Consider the following 24,039-nt stretch of genomic DNA (forward strand, 5'->3'; position numbering starts at 1 on the left):
CTCCTGGAATACACCAAGAAGATTTTACCCTGAAGTTCTGACGACCCCTGAGAGCAAAAGGCAAACAAACCAAAAGCTGGGATTAAGCCCAAACCACCCCCTGCCACTCCTGCACAAACAGAAACCTCACCTCAGGTGCCAGGGGACAACAAACTGCTGGACAGACAATGGAACCAATGCCATTATTGACCCTGATAATGTCCCTCCCACTGTTTGTTGAAGGCAGCAGTGTCCCTGTCCTCATGCACAGGCTGACAGGGCCACCAGGCACCCCGCTGGAATACACAGTCACTCTCCAATGATGGATAAAAATGCAGTGCTCTGTCAAATTGTTCATTTGCCCACACATTCATCATCACCAAAGCCCTCCTCAGCTGCACTCTGTGCACAACTTTTATTCTCTCCAAGGTGTGTATTTTCATAATGATAGTGCTCTTAACAGTATATTTTACTTAACAGTATATTTTCATTTGGCCCCAGCCACCCTCTGAGCAGTAATTTATTGCTGCTTGTCACTAGCTGCTACTGAGAGTAATACACACACTGGGTTTATTCAGTATATTTGGTATTTCTGGCTTGACTCTTCCTCACACAGACAATACTGCCCAAGCCCAGAGACTCACAAATCACAACAGCCAAGTGTCTTGGCCTTCCAGTTGCACTTTGCCTTGTACTTCCCACCTTTTTGCCTGCAAGAGCTAAAAACTTCCATTTATTCCTTCTTTTGTAATGCAAGTGGAGAGTCTAATGCAGCCTGGGTGATCTGGGAGCTGCAGGTGTGCATTGAACCCCTGTGTGGCCGATGAAAACGCGACAGAATTAGGCAGGGATGCCCTGGGGACCTGCTCGTGCTGACATAATTGCTGATTCAATATTACCAGGTGGGGCCAGGGCTTGTGCTGTAAATTACCTGCAGAGCTCTCTGTGTGCAGATTGCTGCTGTCCCAGTGGTGCAGCTAAACCTGCTGGGGTGCACAGGGGCACAGCAGAGATTTTAACCAGTTAAAGCCAACGCGTTCAGTCAGTGTTACCTGCGAACCACAGGCTAGCGGGAAAACAAAGAAAGCATTTTTGCAAGAAGTATCAGGAAATTTGGAGGCCCACAGAGGGGAAAAAAAGCTCCCCTTAGGGAGACAAATAGAAAATAAATAAAGAAAAACATCATTTTGCTATTTGCAAATGATTTTTTTACCTCAGACTTGGTAAACAGGTGTTTTGCCTCTGCCTGTGTGGAAGCTCTGCGGGAGGACTTTCCATAGATTAAACTCCTGTCAGTGCTCCTGGAAAAAATTAATGGTCCTTACTGCACCACCTTCCACTGTGAAGAGGGATTGCCTCACCTGCCCCTCACTTTTCACCTGAGTACCAAGCTGGGTTTCCCAGCACCGTGCGGGAAACACACGATGCACATAGATACACGAGTGCATGTGTGTCTGTGTGTCTCATGTCGCGCACACACACGCCCTGAGCACATGTGCAGCGGCAACACCCGCTCACCCACTCCAGGGCACCTCACCCCCAGGACACGCGTGTGTCCCGAAAAACATGAACCCGACCCCGGCACCGCCACCTCCCTCCATTCCCCGCCCCGCCTGGGCCGCCCCCTCCGCTTCCCGCCCCCGTGCGCCCAAATCCCGCCGGGCCGCCGCTGCTCGTCCTTTCCTGGCCTCCCCGCCTTCCTGCACCCACCGACGGCGCCATGGCCGCGCGGCAGCAGCTCGGTAACGCGGGGCGGGCGATGGCCGCGGGGAGGGTGTCCCTGAGGGCTGGGGGGTGCCGTGCTGCCGCCGCAATGCCCCGCCATGGCCGCCGGCTCGGCTCGGCTCGGCTCGGCAGCGCGGCCCCGGAAGGCGCCTCAGCGCTGGTTCCCGCGCGGGGTGCCGAGGGCGGGCGGGCTCTGTCTGTTCGTGTCCCCCGGGCCGGCCGTCCCTCGTTCCCGGAGCTCGGAGAGCGGGAAGGCGCTGAGGCGATCGGGCCCGCGCCTGAGGCCGTGGCCTCGCATGAGGGGCGGCTTCCTCTGAGGAGAACGGCGACGCTCTGGTGCTGCTTCCCTTCCCCTCCCTAGGCACCTGGCACGGCATAAACTCCTAAACTACGCAATTTATAAAAGCTTTACTCGCTTAATCCTGCTGTTTTCTCTGTTCCGCCGTTAAAACTCAACCACTCGTGCTTTTCCCGCCTGCCAGCTTTACTCAGCGTCTCTGACAAGACCAACCTGGTGGAATTTGCGAAGAGCCTGAACGCGCTCGGCCTGGGTTTAATTGCCTCCGGAGGAACGGCCAAGTCCCTGAGGGATGCTGGCTTGCCGGTCAGGTACACACACTCCCCTGTACCTCACCGCTAAAAATGCTCTTTTGGGCCCTGAGGCTGCTTAAACTGTTTTCTCTGTGAACAAAAATGAGTGAAAACTGGTCTGAAAGAAGTCTTCCCTTCAAAAACAACAGCAACAAAAAAAGAAACCTTGCCCCAAAGCAAACTTCAGAACTTTTTTGTCTACAGATCTGTTGGCTGAGGAGCTTTTTGTTGGGATTCCTTGTCTGCATTGAGCCAGCTTTATTTCCATGGGACAATCTGTTACCTTGATGTTTATAATCTGTCCTGAGTGCTGCTTCTCTCAGCCAGGTGAAAGCTGGTCCTGGGACAGCACTGATGTGTTAAGAACATGTTGAAGCTCACTGGAGTTCACAGGTCACAAATAATTTTCCCAGCGCAATTCACTTAATGCAGACAGAGCCTGAAGGCTCTGTGTTGCGCATCCACTCATGGAAAAAGGTCATGTACAGTCACTGGCTGTTTTAGCCCATGATTCTGAGGAAATTTGTTCTGATTTCTTCCATGCTGTGATTAAAAAAAAAACAGCTCTGGCCAAATAAAAATGGGTTTTAGCGCAGTGATGAGAATAATGTCAATTATTTGGCAGCAAAAGGTGGCTGTGAGTCTGTTTTTGCTCCCTGTGAACGCAGTGGTTGGCCCCTGGGACCATCAGCACAAATCTACATCACCTCCAGAGCTCACTGTTACCCAGCCCCTGGTTGTGTCTCTCCAACTTATTTCCTTGGCTGTGCTGTCAGTGAAGCCTGAAGCAAAGGATGCTGACATTTCCCCTTCCCTCATGATTGTTATTACCACCCTAAATAGTCACAAGGAGTGGTGAAACTAAGCTGGGAGGAAGAGCACCTCCACATAGCAATTCATTCTCTCTGTAAACCATTCTGATTTGGGCTTTGTTTATCTTGGTTATTCCAGTGTATTCAAGAAATAGCTGTACTGCTTAGTTGGGTGTGACCCATGAACTCCATTTCCATCCGTGGGAAAAGTAGTTGTTGCCCCTTTGGTTTGTAGTGAAATCTCTACATTTTCTTTGGTTTGGGTCATTCAGCCTCTAGATAAAGTCAGTATGGCACATCTGTTTTGTGCTGTTTTCTTCTTGGGCAGAGATGTGTCAGACCTGACAGGCTTCCCTGAGATGCTGGGTGGGCGTGTGAAAACCCTTCATCCTGCAGTCCATGCTGGTAAGTTTCTACTAATGCATCTTTCACTCTAAAAGAGGGCAGGGAGGGTGGGAAGAAGGAGTTGACAGATGCCTTTTTTAAGGGTTGTGTGGAAGAACAGAGTAACGAAAACAGATTTGATCCAGGAGCGGAAGAAGAGGTGAAAAGCCACGGGGTGGAGAAGTGCAGTGTGGCTGAATTACTTCCTTGTTGCAATGCTGGCATCTCTGCAGTTAGCAGAGCTCTCTCCCTGGGGCTACAAGTAACAGAGCTTCTCTGTAAATGCCTCTGCAGAGAGTTAACCTGTGGGTGGGTCTGGTGTGCAGCACAAGGAACACAACAGCGTAGGCTTTAGGGGTGATTCCTGCATGCTCTGATGTTCTCTGACTCTATTCAGCAGGGAGGATCTCTGATATCTGCTCTGCTTGCACATTAATCCATCTGCTCTTTCATCTCCTGTTGCTGTGCTTGAGGTACCTCAAGTGGAGCCTGCCCATTGTACGTGAGGGCTGGAGACAATTTCCCCTGACCCTGAACACAGGACTGTGCTGCATCTCACATTGTGCCAGCCTCATGTTTCTCTGAGTTCCTAGACCCCACCAGCCATCTGCACTGCTCATCCTCTCTTGCTTCCCTTGTCTCATAGGGCAGGTGCCCTTTTCCTCTCCCCTGAAGTCCTTGATGATGGTTTCAGTGTTTGAAGGGTAGCAACCAAGTGCTTAAAAAGTTGTTGAGGTAGCTGGTCAGTATTTGGAGTATTCTAGGATTTATCATTCCACCTGTTAGCATGGAATTTGAACAGCTAAAGACTGTAAAGTGGAATAAAGGAGCAGGGCTGAGGGTGCTGTCTGAACTAAAATGAAAAAGTTAAGATAGAAAGGCTCAGGACAAAAGCACAGTGTGAAGGGAGATGTTGAATTAAAAACCTGGTGGTGATTTAGTTCTTTTAATGAAGATGCACTGTTTTTTGCAACTAGGCATCTTGGCTCGCAATATTCCAGAGGATAATGCTGATATGAAGAAACAGGATTTCAGCCTTGTAAGGTAATGTGGGGGGATGTGATGCAATCCATCAGTAATCAAAAACCCACAGCAGAGCCCAGTCAACACCAGGGAAGGGGAGCAGTAGGAATTGTGGCCTCTACACACCAGCAGATCTGCAGTCTCCTTTCTTTGTCCTGGCAGGATATACTGTGTATTTAGAAACATAATTTTTTACAGGAGCCTCTTCACCACTTGTAGTAAGAGAAAGCTGTAACAAGAAAGTTGTGTTGGGGTTTCCACAGGGAACTCAGAGGTCTGAATTTCTGCTGGTTCCCTGGGAGATCTGACACATTACACTCAGTCAGTGTAGGGCCACGTTACACGTGCTGCAGAGTTGAGTTCAGTACTTTTGAAGCTGGCTCATCTTCCCCCAGGTTGGTTCCACGTGTCTGATCAGATGGCAATTCCCGATTTTGAAATGCTTGCTTAGTAAATATACCCTTTGATATTTGCATAATGTTTACTGAGTTTCAACACATAAATAAAGAATAGACACAGAAAATGGGTCAGGAACACTGTGTTTGTTCAGACAGAAAACACACAGATAAGAGACCAAAAACTTCAACTTTGAGAACCATCTTGGGAGCAAGTGAGCTGCATCCAGAAGCTGAAGTAACAAAGTTTGTGCACTAATGTACCAAAGTTTAGAGGTTTTTTCAGTTTTTGTTAGCATGTGTTTACTTAGTTGAGTCCCACAGAGCAGCTGGGGGCTGTTTGTAACTAACTGGTGTTAACATGCAGCTACTGCTTGTGAATAACCAGTTGTACATCAGGGAGTAGCTCCTGGTTCAGAAGCAATTGGCTGAGCTGGACATAGCAAATTGTAGGTGTAGCCAGGGTGGGAGGTACAGTACAGTTGTGGGCCAGAATGCATCTGGAGTTTTAAAATTACTTTTAGAAACTGATGGATGGATTTCTGGGCTGAATTTGAAAACCTGAAATTTAAAACCGCAGGAATCCTCTTAGATGGCTCAGCAGTGGTGGCTCTTCGGAGCATGCTGCATATTAAAGCAGGCTCTGCTGAATTGCAGGGGGAATAACATGCCCTTCCATCAGTGACTTATGGTGCACTTGCATCCAGACTGGTAATTTGGATTCAGGTTCTCTTGCAAAAAGCAGAAGTAGCTGATCCTCAGCAGGACTGCCTTTGCATAGTTGCATAAAATTTGCATATCCAAGTCAGTGAAGGAAAGCCTGATATTGATTGTCTTGGTTTGCACAAATAAAAGCATTAGCAGTGTTAAAGTCCACAGGTTCCTGATGGTTTGCAACACGTCAGGAGCACGAATGGATCGGGGGAAGAGGGCATCAGAAACACAAGAGACAATAAAAGACATTGTAGGAAATTCAGAGACACGGGGGGTTCTGAAAGCCATATTGGAAGCTTATCATCCCTTCTGCTGGAGTTCACAGGGAGTGAGAACAAAGGAAAACTAAGTTGGACACAAGGGTACTCATCACAGCAGTTCTGTGCCATGCTGAGCACGCCTTGGAGTTCTATACCTTCATGTACTCAGATCAAGAGAGTAAATTAATTCTCTTGGATTAAAAACCCTGTTTGTGAAGGTCAGAACAAATCCCTCCATTCACTGCAGTTCCTGTGGCTCTGGTAGGATGGGACAGGCAAGTTATTACATCATGCTTGCTGGAATACACACTTGCTTCTAGATCAGATGGAAAAACTAATTCCAGTGAGGTCCAGTCTTAGCCTGAGAGGGAAAAGTCGATTTTCTCCCCTGCTTTCATGTGCTACAGAGGCTTTATGGCATTTGGGCTGCACACTCATGTTTCATATATTGTTGGTATTTTAAAAGTCCAGAAGGTGACATGTAGGTAATTTTCTTCTCTTGGAAAAGTTGTGGAGAATTTGATTGTACTTGGTTTGCAATGGATCTTTCTTGGGTGCTTACGCTCTTTTGAGAATTGGTGGATGCCCATTTTCAGTATTGCTGAGAGCCCATTTTGAAGTCGTTTGAAATGGCTCAGGTTGGGCACCAAAATAACTAAACATTTCTATTCAGGCACATGTATTTAAAGAAGCTTTTCCTTCAATCTATTTGCTGTAAGCTGTGATTCTGTCATTGATACACAGAGTTCATTTGAATGTTATAATGCACTGTACCATCACTTGCCCTTGGGCTGAGCAACACTCTTGGCCACAGGATTCTATGCTGGTCCCTGATCTGAGAGACACGACCATAAAATCACTGGTGATACCTTGTGCTTGCCAAGCCCAGTTTGACACTTCTATTTCTTGCTGAGTAACCCAGTTTTCCCCCTCAATTCTCAGAGTTGTAGTGTGCAACCTGTACCCCTTTGTGAAGACCGTGTCTTCTCCTGGTGTGACTGTACAGGATGCAGTGGAAAAGATTGATATTGGTAAGTTGAAGGGAAAGTAAAGAAGGGAAAGTCTGCTTTCCAGACAGACTCTATGCTTCTGAACTCTGAGTGGTCTCAGCTCTTCTCTTTTTGCTTGGTGTTCTTTGCACACCTGTAAAGGAAGTCTGCTCAGGGGCTCAGGAGCTGCAAGGAGCAGGCTGAAGGCATAGCTGGGTAAGCCTTGTTGCTTTAAAGCAATTGAAGTGTCCATAACAGGCTGGCAAGGCGTGCTGCATGGGGGGCAAGTCATGCACTGCCCTAAAGAAGGAGCCTGGGGGCTGTGCTTGGAAAGGCCAGGTGGACCATGCTTCCTGCTGAAACATGGGGAGCAGACTAAACCTCTTTTACAGCCTGACAGTGTAATAGGAATTTAAAAAAACATGAGCTTTGGAGAGCAGAGCTGAGCCACTGGAAGTGCTCTGAGGATGAGTGAGAACTTCACTGCAGGAAGCCATTAGAAGGGAAGGGGTTGGTCTGAATATGTGGGAGAGTACTCAGGACCTAAGCTGGGAAGCATGGACACCTGCTTTGACATTAGCATGTTTTCTCTTGCTGCTAGTTATTAACCCCAAAAGCTTGCTGTGCCTTCACTGCAGCATCTCTGCTTGGCAGCCTGTGAACAGCACGGGCACAGTTCTGTGCCATGTGCTTGGGTTGGGATTGGATTTTCTTGCAGTAGTTTAATCCAAATGATGCCCAGCAGAGCTCTCTATTAAATGTTTTATGGAGTAATACTTGCTCTGCATGAAGCAATGCCAGCCTCTACTTTTCCTTTGCAGCAGCCTAGTATCTTGTATGATTTAAAGAGTTGCAATAGCAGGGCAGTCAGACTGAGGGAAAAGTGTGGCATTTTATCTCACGCAGAGGACCTGGGCAAGATTCATTATTATTTGCAGAGACATTTGGGAACCTCTGTTGTGTGGCAGTGTGGAAGCAAATCTTTCTGCAGACCCAGTGTACAGAGGATGGTGGTTAAGCCATGTGTGGGGGGGGACAGCCATCTTGTTTTTCTTGCCCCAGTTGCACATCCCAGCCCACATTCTGTTCCAGGGTCTGCCAAACCCAATCAGTGTTGAGTCAAACTCTCCAGCCTTGACATTTTGAAGAGCACTCTCCCTCCTCTCTCTGCTGGAGGGAAGGGACACATTCATCTGGCACAAAGGAGTGATGGTGCCTGTCCCTTCCTGGCCTCACCTCCTGATGGTGCTGTGTCCAGGAGGGAAGTGCTCCATGCCCGTGCCCCTCTCTTGCAGGGGGAGTGGCCTTGCTGCGGGCAGCTGCCAAGAACCATGCCCGTGTGACAGTCCTGTGTGACCCTGCTGACTATGCTGCAGTAGCTAAAGAGATGGCAGCCTCAAGGGACAAAGACACTGCCATGGAAACCCGGCGGCTGCTGGCACTCAAGGTTGGTCACGCTTTCCTGCCGTGAGGGGCTGGGCCAGGCTCGTGTAGGAAGGGGTTCTTTACCCCTTTAAACACCAAGGTGATGTGTCTAAGTTGACAAATGTCCCCCATTGTGTCCCCAGGCCTTCACCCACACTGCTCAGTACGATGCAGCCATCTCTGACTACTTCAGGAAGGAGTACAGCAAGGGAGTGTCACAGCTGCCCCTGAGGTACGGCATGAATCCTCACCAGAGTCCTGCGCAGCTCTACACCACGAGCCCCAGACTGCCCCTGACAGGTGAGGCCTCACCTCTGCTGGCCTGGAGGGAGCTCTGGGATAGCTGGGAATGGAGGAGCTTGGACAGGCCTTTGAAACTGAAAGACCATCTTGCACCTTAGTCCAGGGATGGCCAGCAGTGTCATCACAGCTGCTTTATTACTGAGTGGCACTAACTTTGCAATTAAAAGTTGAGCTGTAGGAGACAGGAAAGCTGCTTTGTTGAGCCCCACCAGACCAATTGTAGCTCCCTGTTCTCTGTTGCTGTAGGATTGTGTGTCCAAGATGCTTTGAACAGATTTATGTAGTGTACTTTCTGCATGACATTAGATCCTGATTTTGCAAAGGAAAACCTCATCATCCTTTTAAGATGCTTTTCTACTTGCAAGTTTCTTTGTTTAGTATCTTCCCCATTTTTTTTTTTTTTGTGTCACTATTTACTGCCTGGAAACCAAGCTGTTTTTCTCTAAGTTTGAATTGGTTTTGTTCTTCTTTTTGTCTTTCTTTTTTTGATGGATTTGAGCAGGGGGTTATTGCCTTGGGTTTGTAGAATGCTGCTTCTGCTGATGGTGGCAGCAGGAAGGGAAATTAGTTCCACTTGAAAATTTGGGATGGGTCTGGTGTATCTCTGTGCCATTTTACAAGGGTGTGCACTTGCCACAGCATTGTTGTAGTGAGGGAAAGCCCTGTTTTGAGGGAAAGTCTGGCTACTCTTGTTCTTGAGACTGCTTTCAATGTGTGCAGGATTGTCCTGCTGAATAAGCAGTGAAGCTTTGTATTGAAGCATTTTCCCCATTTCAGCTCTGGGACCTCTTAGGAAACTTTTCCATTCCTGCACTGGAGGTTGATTTGCTTGCATGTCTGCCTCCCAGAATGGCAGCAGAGCAATGCTAGGCTCACTCCTCCTGAATCTGGATTATTGTTGAAATGATCTTTTGTCCTCCAGTCTCCTGAAATGCTCACAGTGCTGCCATGTCAGTACGAGCAGTTCTTCTCTCAGGGTCAGAGCAAAACGTTTTGAGAGCAAACTTTTGAATGGCCTTTACTCTTGGTGTGGATTTCTGGGCACTCCACCAGTTGCTGAGGAGCCAGGGTCACTGAACAAGAAGAGTTTGTAGTGATTTGAGTGCTCTCTGGGGAAATCCTTTGTGCTGGCTCCCCAGGCTCTGGAGAGAGGGCTTTGCCTGCTTTAACATCTGTCCATGTGCTGTGTTCACAGTGGTGAATGGCTCCCCGGGGTTCATCAACCTCTGCGATGCCCTCAATGCCTGGCAGCTGGTGAAGGAGCTCAAGCAGGCTCTGGGCATCCCGGCCGCAGCCTCCTTCAAGCACGTCAGTCCCGCAGGTAGGCCGGGTCCCGCTCCCCGCCCCCGGCCGTGGGGGCAGGCCCTGGGGCGGGCGGCGGCAGCCGCAGTGCCCTGGCTCGTGTTTCCCACTAGGTGCTGCTGTTGGAGTTCCGCTCAGCGAGGAGGAGGCCCAAGTGTGCATGGTGCACGACTTGCACAAGAGCCTGACGCCCCTGGCCTCTGCCTACGCCCGGAGCAGAGGTGAGGGCTCCAAAGAACTGCAGCAAACCTGTCCAAAGAGTCCAAACCTGAGCAGCAGCCTCAGCTCTTGCCCTGCTCTTCCTTGTGCAGCAGGCTCCTCCTCCAGAGGGGCTTTCTCCATAAGGGTCTTCCTGACTGCCTGCCAGAAGTTGCTTTCCAAGAGAGCAGCCCTTGTATATGGTTTCAAAGAGCTAAAACTAGTTTGGATTCTGTTCCTTGGTGAATGTAGAAGACCTGCAAGATGAAATATTTTTAAATTTAAATTTGTACATACACGCACACACAGATATATAGATAGGGCTTTGACTAAAGGACCTGGATGAACAGCAGTGCTGGTAGCACACTCAGCATTGGGCTGCTCAGGAATATTTAACTTGAGTTGAGATGTTTCTGTCTGGTATTTGATGGGGTTTTTTTAAATGCTTTTGTGCTGCAGAGCTCACTAAAGTAAACAAAACCAGCTTCCTCTGCTTAGCTCAGATACTTTGCTACCTCTCTCATTTTCTGTGGCATTCCTAGAAAATCTGCACAGATTACAAAAAACAAGGCAGACTTGATAAAGAGCATGTTGGCTTGGGTTCATTTTTCATAGTCCACCTCTGAATGTTGCTCTCACAAAACCATTGCATGATTGCTAGAAAAATCAACCCTTAGAATGGCAGGGACAGAAGAACTGACCTTGCTGAGTAGTGGAGCATTTGTGATGGGAATTGATTTCACCTTAGCTATGCCATTAAATAGAAAATACTTATTTTAAAACAGAAGAAGAACAAATTTGCCACATTTCTGGATCTGCTTTCTTGCAGGAAAAGCCAGGTGGGAGCATAGCCATCTAAAAGCTTTCCTCTTTTTCCAACTGTCTCCCATCTAAAATCTTTCTGTGTGATCCTTGCCTCTCCTTGTCCTCCTGCCACCAAGGGTACAGCTGGGCTGCTTGCAGTGCTGGAGGTAGTCATTACAGAGTTAGAGCTTTGACAGAGGCAGTGAAGAAGGAAGAATATCTGAACTATGGGAATATATAAAGGTCCATGTGTTTGAGGTAGGATTTTTCATCCTTGTTGCTTTTATGGCCTCTTTCTTGGTTATTTTTGCTGTGGGATTAAATTCTTAGCTCTCACAGCAGCTGGCTGGACTGTAGGAGTGGAGAGTTTTCTTTGTCTGATGCTGAAGTTTGACAAATGAGTAAAACCAGGATTTTTCAGGTGCTGATCGGATGTCCTCCTTTGGTGACTTCATTGCCCTGTCTGATGTCTGTGACGTGCCTACTGCCAAGATCATCTCCAGAGAGGTCAGTGACAGCAACAGATCATTCCAGGCAATCAAGGAGAGTCATTTCAGATGCAGCCATTGGTTTCTAACAGCCTTTTTGTTGGAAATTGACCCATTTTACCAGGAGGACTTTTACTGGGCCATTTGTGTCATCCTCTGATCTGGAGTGCAGAATTTACACCAGCTTTTGATGCTTGTTTTTTTTTTCCCCCCTACCAATTATCACCTGGCTGTGTGCTGGAGCCTGTGGAACAGCAGAGCTGGCAATGCTGCTTTCCATGAGATGATTGCAAACCTCTGGAAAGGTGCCCTGCTTAAGCTGTCACAAATGTCTGCCTGAGCAGCTGTCATGGGAGAAAAGAAGGACTGGAATGCTGATGGCCAGCCCCTTGCCCAAGGCAGGAGTTTGGAAATAAATTGCTTCCTGCCACTTACATGAAGGCTCAGCCACGTCCCAGGCTGTGCTTTTTCCTTAGAATCACAGAATCTTTTAGGTTTGGAGCAGCCTGCTCTAGTCCTTGTTCACAACAGGAGGATGGAGTGAGGTGGCCTTTTCCAAACCAAACCATTCTGTGATTTTATGATGCCAAACAAATGAAAGAGCATAATCAGCTGGTTTGTGAGAGTGGCTTTTGACACAATGCTGCTGAAAATAAAAAACTCCTCACACACACTGTAAGGCACCAGTGTGGAAGTTGTGTATTGCTTCATGGCACTGATAAATGTAAACTCTCCATGCTCTTAACAGCTCTTTTTCCAGGGTTTTTTCCTCCTCAGGAGTGTCATTGTTGAAATAAGGATTTACTGGGTTTTAAGCCACGTTTACTGTTAGGGCTGAGAAGTGGGGATGTCATGGTCAAGCTGTTTCCCCCTGGAGGAGGATATTAGGTATTAGTTCCTTTCTGATAAGAGGGATGTGGGGTGCTTTTTTACTAACTTCTGCCAAGAGATCCCAATGCTCTGCTGGTGTTTGTTTCCAGGACTGAAGCCCACATTATAACAGTGCTTTTGCTGTTCTAGGATACACACAGGCCCCAAGAGAGATGTGTCTTCAGTGCAGGAAATGGCTGGTGCAGCTTTCAGGCTTAGCCCCTGTTTCATTTTTCTCCTGTGGAAGCTGAAATCTCTGTGTGTTGCAGGTGTCTGATGGTGTGGTGGCTCCTGGTTATGAGGAAGAAGCTCTCAAAATCCTTTCCAAAAAGAAGAATGGTGCTTACTGTGTCCTCCAGGTATGTGCCCCTGCTCCAGTCAGGGATGAAGCTGGAAGCACAGACACTTTGGACCTGAGATGATGCACCTTTACCTGCTGCAGCCAGCATGCTTGTCAAGCAATATTAATATTCTGTGCTCAAGTCAGTGTCACGTTGCCTTCCTGCTTCCTGCAGTGATGGTTGGGATTCCAAAATCCCCCACTTTTAGTGAACATGACTCATGGATCACAGATTGCTGTCAGGGCCTATTTCTGCTGCCTCTGAGAGACAAATGAGCAGAGAACTTCACTATAGCATCACAAAAAGAAAATCCAAGGCTTAGCTGAAGTTGCAATTGTAGTGCAGCTGCCAGAGGAGCTGGAGAAGATGGCTCAGGAGCTTCAGGCAAGAAGGAATGAAATTGCAGACAGTCTTGGCAGCTGATTACCTCCTGGAATTCAATTAACTTCACAAGGATGAGGTCATGTTGGTGAAGCCTGTATCTACAGGGCTGAATGCAGAGCAATGCTAAGGAAAGTTGGTCTTAAACATTTCAGTGGATTAGTAAAACCACATAAAAGCATGTGCACGCTCCTATTTCAAGCTGGTCACCTTAGGCTGGGTTGTTTCCTGTCTGAAACCTCAGCTGGGGCTCCCAAAATTCTGAGTAAGGCCATGCATGGGTGGACCTGATTGCAGTGTCACAGTTCCAGTTAACCTGATCCCTGGGCTGGTGTAAATTAATTGTGCTTCCAGCTGGGATGGAGATGTGCCCCAGGAGTGCAGCTCTGCAAAGAATCCCATTCCCTGTTCTTGGATGCTACAGAGGGCTGGGAGTTGTAGCTTGAGGCATGTAGGAGGCAGCTCCAAATATTCCTGCCTTCCTCTGGAAGGCTCTGTGTGTGTGTGTGTGTGCATGTTTTTCCCCTCTGTGTGAAGACTGGGAGGAGTGTAGGTTTTGGTGTAAAAGTGTTTTATTGGGCTGCCTTTGGTTTTCAGATGGATCCCAACTACGAGCCCGATGACCTGGAGGTCCGGACCCTCTATGGCCTGAACCTGATGCAGAAGAGGAACAACGCAGTCATCGACCGCTCGCTCTTCAAGAACATTGTCACCAAGAACAAAAATGTGAGTGTGGGGACAAGTGAGCCTAAAGACACATGGGAACATTGTCACCAAGAACAAAAATGTGAGTGTGGGGACAAGTGAGCCTAAAGACACATGGGAACATTGTCACCAAGAACAAAAATGTGAGTGTGGGGACAAGTGAGCCTAAAGACACATGGGAACATTGTCACCAAGAACAAAAATGTGAGTGTGGGGACAAGTGAGCCTAAAGACACATGGGAACATTGTCACCAAGAACAAAAATGTGAGTGTGGGGACAAGTGAGCTTAAAGACACATGGAGTGAATCAGCTGCTGTGCCTTCATCAGGGAATTTACCATTGGGCAATTTCAAGAGCTCCTAAATTATTTTAATGAGGTTTAACTGGCTCTTAGTAAACAATGCAGCAGATTTTCTGGACCTAATGTATTTGAGTAAATCAAGATAGCGTTCCTTTGTTTTGATTCCTTGGATAAATAAGAGGAGCTGGACCTTTCCCATTATCTCAGACTACCACAATATTTGTAAATACTCTTTGTAAACAGGGAGCCACTGTGCAATTTTTTATGGTGAGACAGCCGTGTGCTGAGGATCCATCACATCTCCTGACTCATTGTTTACCTCACCCTTTTGTGTGCATGGTGGTGTATAAACTCTGGCCTGGCTGCTATTGCTCAGCAATTACAGCCCACATCACCAGAAAGTTTTCAGTGATTTCTTTGTCTCTGTTTTTTTTAATGAGAGTGAGATCAGACATTAATGAGCACACAATTAGTCATGGGCTCAGAAGCAAGTTCAGATATTGAGGTAATAATAATCACTTTCCTAAATTAGGAATGGAACTTAAAAATAATACAGATTTTGGGAGCTGCTCTAATTGCTGTGGCTTGTGAGCACATCTGATGTCAGTAAATGCAGAGGAGTTTTCAGGCTGAAGGCCAGTGATGGAACCCACTGAGACTGAGTCTTACCCTGAGAGTTGGAAGACCAATCATTTATGCCTTTTAATCTAAACTAAATTAGCTAAATTGACCAAAGCAGGGTATTCCTGGCTGCCTTGTTCTCGCTGTGAGTGGTTCAGTGGCTGTGCTGGCTGGGGTGCAGCAGGGCTCTCAGGGGGTGCTGACAGTGCTGCTCTGTTCCAGCTGCCCGAGGCTGCTGTGCGGGACCTGATCGTGGCCAGCATCGCTGTCAAGTACACCCAGTCCAACTCGGTCTGCTATGCCAAGGATGGCCAGGTAGGAGCTGCAGCAGGGCTTCCCCCACCCCCTGCTCCCAGGCAGGCCTGGAAAAGCCTCCAGCTGCTGAGCTGTGCCCTGCACAGTGCTCTGCAGAACAGCTGCTTCTCAAGGGGCTGCTTCAAAACCTTGCAGCCATTTATTCATGGTCATGGCAGGGCTGGCTGTTTCATTGGTGGGGTTGGAAAAGCTCTTCTGGGCTTCTGCAATGTGGACTTGAGTTATTTCTTTTAACTACTCTGTTCTTTGACATCATTTTTCTCAGGGAGTTGATGTACAGCCGTAGGAAATTACAGTAGGTTTCTCAGCTGGGTTCTGACTGTCCAAATGCTTCTTTGTTTTCACATTTTCCTTAGAAAGATGGGATATGCTTTTTTTTCACCCCTCTAGGGGTAATAAAAATCTTCTGTTTTCCCTGATTGTATTTTTTTTTAAAGCTGATGATGGATGTTGGAATTTATAGGGGTATAATTGAATGTGTAATTGAGATTATTAATCATGTGGTCACACAGTGGTTTTGGGCTAGAAAGGACCTTAAAGCCCATCTCATTCCACCCCTTGCCATGGGCAGGGACACCTTCCACTATCCCAGGTTGCTCCAAGCCCTGTCCAGCCTGGCCTGGAACAATTCCAGGGATGGGGCAGCCACAGCTTCTCTGGTCAGCCTGTGCCAGGCCCTCACCACCCTCACAGGGAAGAATTTCTTTCTAATATCTAACCTAAAGTCCTTCTCTTTCAGTTTGAATCTTGAATTTTTAAAAAAGTCTATTATTTCCAAGTTGTTACCAGGTGTTCAGCCTAAATAATTTATCTAAAAGTTGATGTAAGTGTATTGGAAGTTGTGTTGTTGCCCAGGAGATCATTCTTGTAAGGTGCTGTTTAGCTGACTCTTTGCTCTCCATGGAAGTTTTCAGTAGTCCTGGATGACTTTAAAAAAAATGCAGGAGAAAAATACAGAGGATGCTTTTGAGCTTTGGTACATCATAAATCAGCAAAATGGATCAAAGAGTGAACCCTACAGGTAGAGAGTGAGCTGCACTGGCACTGATGTGTGTTTGTCAGGTTGTTGGTACAGCCTGAAGAGGCTGCAGTGCTCTCACAGGACTTCCTGGGGTCCTGTGCTCTGTGCTTCCTCAGATGTCTCTGGAGATCCAGCATTTGTCTTTTCCTCTGCTTTATGTTGGGTTTTTTTTGCTTTTAAGTGATTCTCTGCACTCAGCAGTGTCAGATCCCATAGCCCAGAACAAAGGTGTCCCTGTCTTTGCTCCCTTCCCCTCATCACAGCAGCAATTTCCAATTTCCCCAGTGCTTGTGCAAGGCTGGGCTGAGTGTGGTGCTGCAGCTGTTTCCAGAGTGTGTGTGCTGATGGATGTGCCATATGGAAGGGAGAGGGCAGGAGGGAGCAGGGACAAGCCTGGGCAGGCAGGGGTTCAGCTGCCTGGGCTGCAGAGGGAGCCTGCAGATTTTCATGTGGAAATCACCTTCCACATTGCTACTCTTCATCTGCTCCTCCAGGGTCTGACCTGCCTTGGGCTACATGAGCCAAGCCTGGCAAGTCCAGCTTGCTTTCAGTCCCATTGCTTTTGGTTTTCCAGGAGTTATTTCAGCCTCACAGCATCCCTAAGAAATGGGGATGCCTTGGAAAGCTCTGGTGTATGAGACATCAGCCCCTCCAGCAAGGTAGCTGTGTTAGTACATTCCAGCAAAGTGGGAAGCATTTCTGGACCTGAGTGTCACTTCATTTGCAGGAAGCCAGCTGCCACTAATTGCAATAAACACTTGCTCTTGTTCTGGCTGACTTTCAGCTTGTAGCACATTGATTTACACTTGCTTTAATGACACCATCATCTTTTAAATTAGCAATTTTAAATGATTCTTTCTTTATTCTCTGTACAGCAGCATTAAACAAACCTGTTAATTTACCTTATGCTTTCCCAGTGACTTCCCTGTTTTGTCTTCCCAATGGTCAAGTCCTTTATTAGATTTTTATATTTCCAGGTGTCTTTAGGGTTTTTGTTTTCATTCGTTATCCAGGGCAAATCTGAGTAAACCCAGACCAGTCTGGATCATTTTGCAAGAATCCTTTGTGTATTATCCATCTCATCCACTCTGTGCTATTGCACAGCATTCCAGCTATGGAGTGTGTTTGCCTCTCCTGTGAACCACAGTGGTTTTAGTCAAGTAATTCTTAATTCTCACCCAGTCTTTTTCCTATTAAGTGATAGATTTATTTTTTTTTCTACTCACCCTGTGCTGCTGTCTCCTTTCACTGCTCACACTTAATAGGCTCTGCTTAAGCACTTTTGGATTCCCAGGAGATAAGGCTCTGAAAGAAACATAATTAATTTTTGTGTAGGAAAGGGGGGGAATGGCTCCTTAGTGGAGGATTTTGAGGTTTTGGCTGTGTTTTTGTGAGGGGGAAGGGCACCATGTGGGGCAGGGAATGTTGAGGTGTAGGAAGAAGGATTTTATAAAGTGAAAAAGGCAGGGAATAGGTACAGGCCAGTGTGAGGGGAGATGCAGGTACAAGTGTAGAGGTTGTGTTATTAAGCAGAAAAGCTAAAACCTCCTGATTTCTCTTCTTTAGACCAGAAATTCCAGGCTGGATTGAGGAAATCTTCCCCAGAAGTGTTCCATCAAAACCTGTCCTTTAAAAAAAGGCAAAACAATGGCTTGAACCAGTGTTACAGATAAACCTCTGCAGTTGTGGGGATGCTTGTGAGGAATTTACAGGCTGCATCACTTTGATCAACTGAAGTACCAAGTCTCTGCCATTTTGGAGTTGTTGAATGAAATACTTTGAGTGGTTCACAGAGGAAAGGAAAGGAAAGGAAAAGGTTCTTTAGAAAGGTTCTGGGATGCTGACAGGTAGCTGGAGTTATTCCTGCTTATTCCATCACAGGAGTGCCAGGCCACAGCTCACAAGGACATGATGAAGACTGAGGCACCATTCTGGCTGGGAAAGGACACAGGACATCCCAAGCTTTAGAAATTTGGGGATGTTTGATGGTACTTTGGCCCCTGCTAGCAGCAGTCAGTCTGAGCTACTCTCCACCATCTGCATGCCTTAGCCTGGCCTTGCTGGTCCCACTCTGCAGGGCTGGGTGGCAGTTCCTGGTGAGCTGTGCTCAGGTGCAGGGAGGGAGGATGAGCCCCTGTGGAAGTGATAGCACCAGTGTGCAGCTGCTGTCGAGCTCCTTTGGGTCCAGGGTCCCTTGGAAGTGGGTTGAGAGCAGAGGTTGGACATCAGCAGCGTTTGTCAGGGACAAGGTGGCACTAAACTGAAGAAAGTTTGTGTCTGTCCAGTGTTTGTGGTGCCAGCAATATCCCTGTGGGTTTATTACACACTGGTGACTTCAGTTATGGCTGAGCAGATTATATCTGATAGCAGCCCAAGCTTCCCAAGCCTTTCATTTGCTCCTTGGGGGAACAGAATCCAGCAGAATGTTTTATGGTTCTGGTAAGAGGTGAAGTCACCGTGCCTTGATGAATGGGAAGACAAATGAGTCATTCCTTTGAGGGCAGCCTGCAGCTTATGGCTTTACCATCTGTCCCAGTCTGAGCTGGGAACTGTGAGGCACTGGCCAGCGCCTCAAGCCTCAGCACTGTGTCCCTGGAGAACAGTCTGGGGAACAGCTCAGCTGTGGCTGAGCAGGAAATGATGGGAGAGACTTGTTTCCTGTCAGATCTCCAGACTGGAATGGCAGCAGTTCTCTGTAGGAAGCAGGACCCACAGGGTGGACAAAAGTTACCAGCCCAAGTCTGACATCCCTGGTGGCTGGGTCTGGCTGCAGGAGCTGAGCCAGTGCTGTATTTTCATAGCAGCTTCCTTGAGATAAAACCACTGTGTGGATTTTGCTAATCTGTCAGAGATCAAGTGCTGTTAAACAGGGTTAGCAGCAGCCATTTCAAAAAGCCTGGATCCTGGCAGATGGCAGCACAGGAGATGTGTGGTAGCTCCAGGGCCTTGACAATTTCTGGATGTAACAGTGCCACTGACCAGCACTCCTGAGTGAGCAGTGGGTTTACTTTACCAACCTTGCCAGACAAACTGCCTCTAGCTGATGTGGTTAAGCTGTGTGTGACTCAGTGGAGGGATGATGTTTGTGTGACCTGGGCTCAGGCATTAACACTCTGACCAGAAGAGGCAGGAACCCATAATTGTGTCCCTCCCCTGAGGTTAAGACTTTGACTCTGATGGCTGGGGCTGTGCTATTTAGAAGGGTGAAAGCACATCAGTGTTTGAGCGTGACTCTCAGCTCCAAAGAGCTGTACAAGTGAGCAGTGCCGACAGCTGGCCCTGTAACCAATTCACAGCACCAGCAACGCAGGCACTCCCCCACTCATCACCTGCACCTTCCCTGCAGCTGTGGCTGTGTGTGACCCCTGTGCTGTGCTGCAGGTGATCGGGATCGGCGCGGGGCAGCAGTCGCGCATCCACTGCACGCGCCTGGCCGGGGACAAGGCCAACAACTGGTGGCTGCGGCACCACCCGCGCGTGCTGGCCATGAGGTTCCGCGCGGGCGTCAAGAGGGCCGAGATCTCCAACGCCATCGACCAGTACGTCACCGACACCATCGGGGAGGTGAGAGCAGCACAGCTCCTGCCACACCAGCTCCTTGTGGTACCTGCTCTGTGTTGTAATGGTGACTCCAGAGCTGGGGCATTGCGAGCACAGGATGGGGATCCATCCCCCAAGGTCGTTTACTGCACCCACAGCCCCGGGAGTTGGAGCCCTGCTGGAGCTGGAGCCCTGCCCTGTGCCTCGCTGAGCACATTGGCTTCAGCTCCTGCCTCTTCCCAGCAGTGAGGATGGGTTAAAGCTCCAGCTGATGTTCTGGTTCTCCCTGCCCTGTCAGTGGTTTCTCCTCACACAGAGCTGTTTGTTCGTGTGGCACTTTGGGTTCTCAGAATCCAGATTCTGACCTTCCCGTTAGGGGCCATAGTGAGACAACAAAATAGTGTGTGTGTCCTTTTTAAGTATCAAAAGCCAAGAGCTGGATTAGGGACCTTGTGAATCACCTTGTGAGCACTTGCTTGTTTAAAGGGGTAAGAACTGGATCAGTTGCTGTTTCAGAAGGTGAATCATAAACTGAGCTGCTGTTGGTCACGGGTTAAATCATCTACCAGATGGCTGCTGGCATTCATGGAGCAGCACACTGCAGGCAGAGAGCATCTTGGAATTCAGGAGGGAGAGAAGGAATCCCTCAGGTCCTGTGGTGAGGAGAGGGAGGGAGTTAAAAGGATGCAGAAATAACTGATGGTGGTGATGTGTTTAAACCCTCTGGTATGAAGTTCCCAGCAGCAGAGTCATGGAGCAGAAATCCTGGCATCAGAGGGAGGCCATCACTCATCCCTCTGGCAGGGAACTGGGGGAGCTGTGTGCTCTGGAGCTGAGCTGCCTTCTTGTGCCTGCAGGATGAGGACCTGGTGAAGTGGCAGGCCCTGTTTGAAGAGGTGCCCAAGCAGCTGACAGAAGCAGAGAAGAAGCAGTGGATTGCCAAGCTGTCTGCTGTGTCCCTCAGCTCCGATGCCTTCTTCCCTTTTAGGGATAACGTCGACAGAGCCAAGCGGGTGAGGCTGTGGCAGGGCCAGGGGGCTGGGGGTGGCTCCAGGGGGCTCTGGTGGCTCCAGGGGGTTGGGGGTGGCTCCAGGAGAATGGCTGTGCAGCCCGAGCTTGTCCTTTTCATTCTGTGTGCACTGCTGAGCAAAATCCCTGCACTAGGAGAGCAGATCTTGGGAAGGATGTTCCTGGTGGTTACAGCTCTCACATGGACACTAATTATCCAGTCACATGGACACTGATTATCCAGTCATTGTTCATTTTGTTGATTTGGGATGAATAGAGGATTCAAGTTTATGAAACCATTTAGGAATATCAAGCCAAGGCCTGTCACTTCCAGAGGAACCATTTTAGGTTCTCCCTGAGCAGCAGAGAGAACTTCCTGCTCCCTTAAGGAGCATCTTTGGGACTGGAAGCCTTTGTTCAGTGGGATGTGGATGAAAAACTGGGACTGGCAGCTCCTTCTGAGGGGGATTTTGGGTTTCCATGCTCTGATCCTTGCCCTGCTCCCTGTGTGTGCAGAGTGGAGTGCAGTTCATCGCTGCCCCGTCGGGCTCGGCTGCCGACGACGTCGTGATCGAGGCCTGCAATGAGCTGGGGATCACCCTCATCCACACCAACCTCCGTCTGTTCCACCACTGAGCCCTCTGGGCACAGCCTCACCAGCAGCCACGTGGCACTGCTGTGACTGGGAGGCTCCTGCAGCCTGGGAAGAGCCCTTTCCCCATGGTCAGGGAGAAGGAAGAGGTACAAGTTGGCTTCCAGTGTAGAAAATCCATTTCTTTTGCAAATAAACATACAGTTGTTAGCTACCTGCTGTCTGTGTGGTTCCTGTCACCCAAATTCTGTGTCCTCAGGAAAAAGGTTGATTTTTGAGGTAGGAATTCAGTAGAGGGTCTGTGGAATGGTGTGAAAGCCTGGCTTCTGCTCAGCTTCTGTGGAACTGATGAAGATCTGCATTGCCCTAAACTAAGTTGGGTTGGTGGGGTTCTTTTGAGTCAGCAGGTACTTCTAATCCATTGTCCTCTTTCCTGGGAGGAGAGGGGAGCAGCTCCTTTGCAGGAGGCACTCTGGGGTTTGGTGCTCTGAATCCTGCCCTGCACTCTGGGCTTTGGCAGTGCTTTCTCCAAAGCAGACCCATTGACAGGTCTGTCCCCATAGTGGGAGCAGAGCAGAGTTCACTGGCTGGAAGGGGGAAGGGTCTGGAGCCACTTCCCTTCTCTGCTGTCTGCAGTTTGCATTAAGCAGATTTGAATTTAAATTTGGGAAAAAGCAAAGTGAAGATGTGGAGCACAGTGAGAGAAGTGCACGATGAGCCCAGACACATTTCTGCTGGCAATCACTGTGCCTGTTCCAAAGGGATTTTCTCTTTTTGGTTCCATTTTATAAAATCTGTTCAGTTTTGCCCAGGAGCAGCCCAGAGTTTTTCAATGAACACTTCAGTGGGCTCAGCTCTCAGCTGGAGCAGAGCAGGGACTGTGCACGTGTGCCCTTGGCTCAAGCAGGGCTGCCCAGGTGGGAGATGGACCTGGGAGAGGGGAAATTTGGGGGGTGCTGCTGACTTGCTGTGGTTGTGGCCATGCCTTTATTTTACCTGATTGTCTGTTTGATCCAGACTGGTTCAAAGGGAGCAAAGCAGAGAGACACTGCCTAGGGGAGTTATTTAGGGTACCATAATCCACACACTGGTTTTCCTCTAACACTGTTATTCCCTCTGCCCTTGCTCCAGCCTGAAAGGGAGCACACTCCTCTCTTTTCTGATCTCTGCAGTGGATCATTTTGTCATTTCTGATCTCTACAGTGGATTATTTCCAAGTCCCTGGATGAGACAGGACAGGGTAGAGAGCATTCTACTATTTTGGCACGGATTAAAACTGCAATCCAAAATAAAAAATGTCCATTTCTTCCTGGCTGGCCCCTTTGCTGTGCTAACCCCAACCCTGGCCTCTGACTGTTTTCTGTGCTGTTGCTTCCAGTAAGTTGTCATTGCTTGGGGTTTTACTTTCAAAGTTGGGGTCTGGGGGACTCTTCCACAGAGGAGAGTCCAGAATGTTCCTTACATGTCTTCTGTGTCCTGCTGTTGTGGCTGCAGCTGGCACTGTGAGGCTCTCCAGGGGATCCCTCTGTGCATTCTTTACCTGCATCTTCTGCAGCATTGGCTAAAACAGAGGCTGGCAGTGAGAACCTGGCAGCTCCTGTTCTGTGGATTCCCCTGATCCTTTCTTTGCTGGCCTTGGGGCAGTGTTTGTTTTACTGAAGGCAGTGAATGGGTACTGATCTTCCAGGTGAGATCTGCAGGAGATAGGGAATGTCTGCCTCAGCTGATACCTCTGTAGGAGCTGCCTGACTTGTACACATCAGCTCAGCACCTGCAGAGGGATGGGTTTGCCTCCTGCTGTGCCTGTGGTAAGGTTAAAGGACAGGCAGGAGTTGTCAGAGGGGGAAGTTGGATTGTTTGATGTCCCAAACAAGAGCTCTTGACGATCCTGCCTCACTTGAGTGGATAAAGGTTGATAAAAATCTCTGGTTTAGTTCCAGGTGTGAGGTGACTTCACAGGAATGTCTCTGGGGATGGCTTGTCCCTGGGGCTACAGTGACAAGTTCAACCAGCCTGGCACATCCCCCCTGAAGGAGGCTTTGCCTGAAGCTGTGGGGGTATCAAGGTGTCCCTCCTGAGGCCTCCTGATCTGCTTCTGCCTTGGATGCTTACTGAGCTCTGCTTGGTGTCATTTCCCAGAAGGAAGGGAATGTAGGGAATGTCCCTTCAGCTGGTGTGTCCTGAGGAGCAGCTGCTGCCAGGCTGGGATTGGCACTGTCACCTGGGGCACCTTGCCCCTGGCAGGTCCTGTGCTGGCAGGACAACAGCTCCCAAAATGTGGGTGTGAACAGAGAGCAGGGAGAAATCATCCTGGGCCTTGGCAGGCAGTAACAGAGGGGTTTTATTTTCTTCTTCAGCCACTAAGGCACTTTTCCCTGGAGTACAGAGCCCTGACTTTGGTTGTTCCTGGGCTCTACCCAAAGCTGAGCAGACAAGCCCTGTGCAGATGTGCCTCCTGTTCTGGAAAAGAACTGCCAAGGGCTTAAATTCTGCATGGCTCTGAGCACTGTGTGCTTTAAGGCACAGCCAAACCTCTACAGGGAGCTTGGGGAAAAGTGCTGTTAAAATGATTTTATCTTGAAATGCTCCCTGTGGGCAGGGGAGGTGGTTGCTGCTGGTACAAGAAATGTGGCAGAGGAGAGGAGGTGGGCTCTGACTCCTCTTCAGTGTGCTGGTGAATTATTTGGTGACAAAATGAGAGGATCATTGCAGAGTTGTTCTCTGGTCCAAAATCTGTAGCCCTCACTTGGGAAAACCAGTCTGGTTTAATGGGAAATGACTTCTCTGTGTCTGTCTAGGCCAGTTTCAGTTCTCAGGGGCTTTTAGGGACATGCTTGGCTTTGGAGCACTGGTGGGGTAGAACTGACTGCTGCTGCAGCCATCCCCACCCTGCAGAGGTCTGGGGTGCTCTGGAGGGAGCAATCCCTGCTGGCAGCTGCCACATGTCAAGA

The 24,039-nt window shown here is 48.7% G+C and overlaps 2 protein-coding genes across 4 annotated transcripts in view; both read left to right on the top strand.

Moving 5' to 3' along the window:
• UBE2F (ubiquitin conjugating enzyme E2 F (putative)) overlaps window positions 1-24,039 on the top strand; it is a 337,630-nt gene that overhangs the window by 24,750 nt on the left and 288,841 nt on the right. The window lies entirely within an intron of this gene.
• ATIC (5-aminoimidazole-4-carboxamide ribonucleotide formyltransferase/IMP cyclohydrolase) lies at window positions 1,583-21,302 on the top strand. Of its 2 annotated transcripts, XM_050987604.1 has the most exons (16): window positions 1,583-1,721; window positions 2,187-2,313; window positions 3,436-3,512; window positions 4,469-4,535; window positions 6,826-6,914; window positions 8,168-8,319; window positions 8,441-8,597; window positions 9,796-9,921; window positions 10,016-10,123; window positions 11,326-11,411; window positions 12,532-12,621; window positions 13,582-13,710; window positions 14,835-14,927; window positions 19,330-19,512; window positions 20,346-20,501; window positions 21,013-21,302. In XM_050987604.1, the coding sequence occupies exons 1-16, from the start codon at window positions 1,700-1,702 to the stop codon at window positions 21,130-21,132; spliced, it is 1,782 nt and encodes a 593-aa protein (XP_050843561.1). In that variant the 5' UTR covers window positions 1,583-1,699; the 3' UTR covers window positions 21,133-21,302. The 2 variants fall into 2 exon arrangements, with proteins under 2 accessions (XP_050843561.1, XP_050843562.1); XM_050987605.1 differs by lacking the exon at window positions 21,013-21,302 and having other exon boundaries at window positions 13,582-13,771; window positions 20,346-20,494.

Source organism: Serinus canaria (genome assembly GCF_022539315.1).
Source record: "Serinus canaria isolate serCan28SL12 chromosome 7 unlocalized genomic scaffold, serCan2020 HiC_scaffold_29, whole genome shotgun sequence".
Classification (NCBI taxonomy): Eukaryota; Metazoa; Chordata; class Aves; order Passeriformes; family Fringillidae; genus Serinus; species Serinus canaria.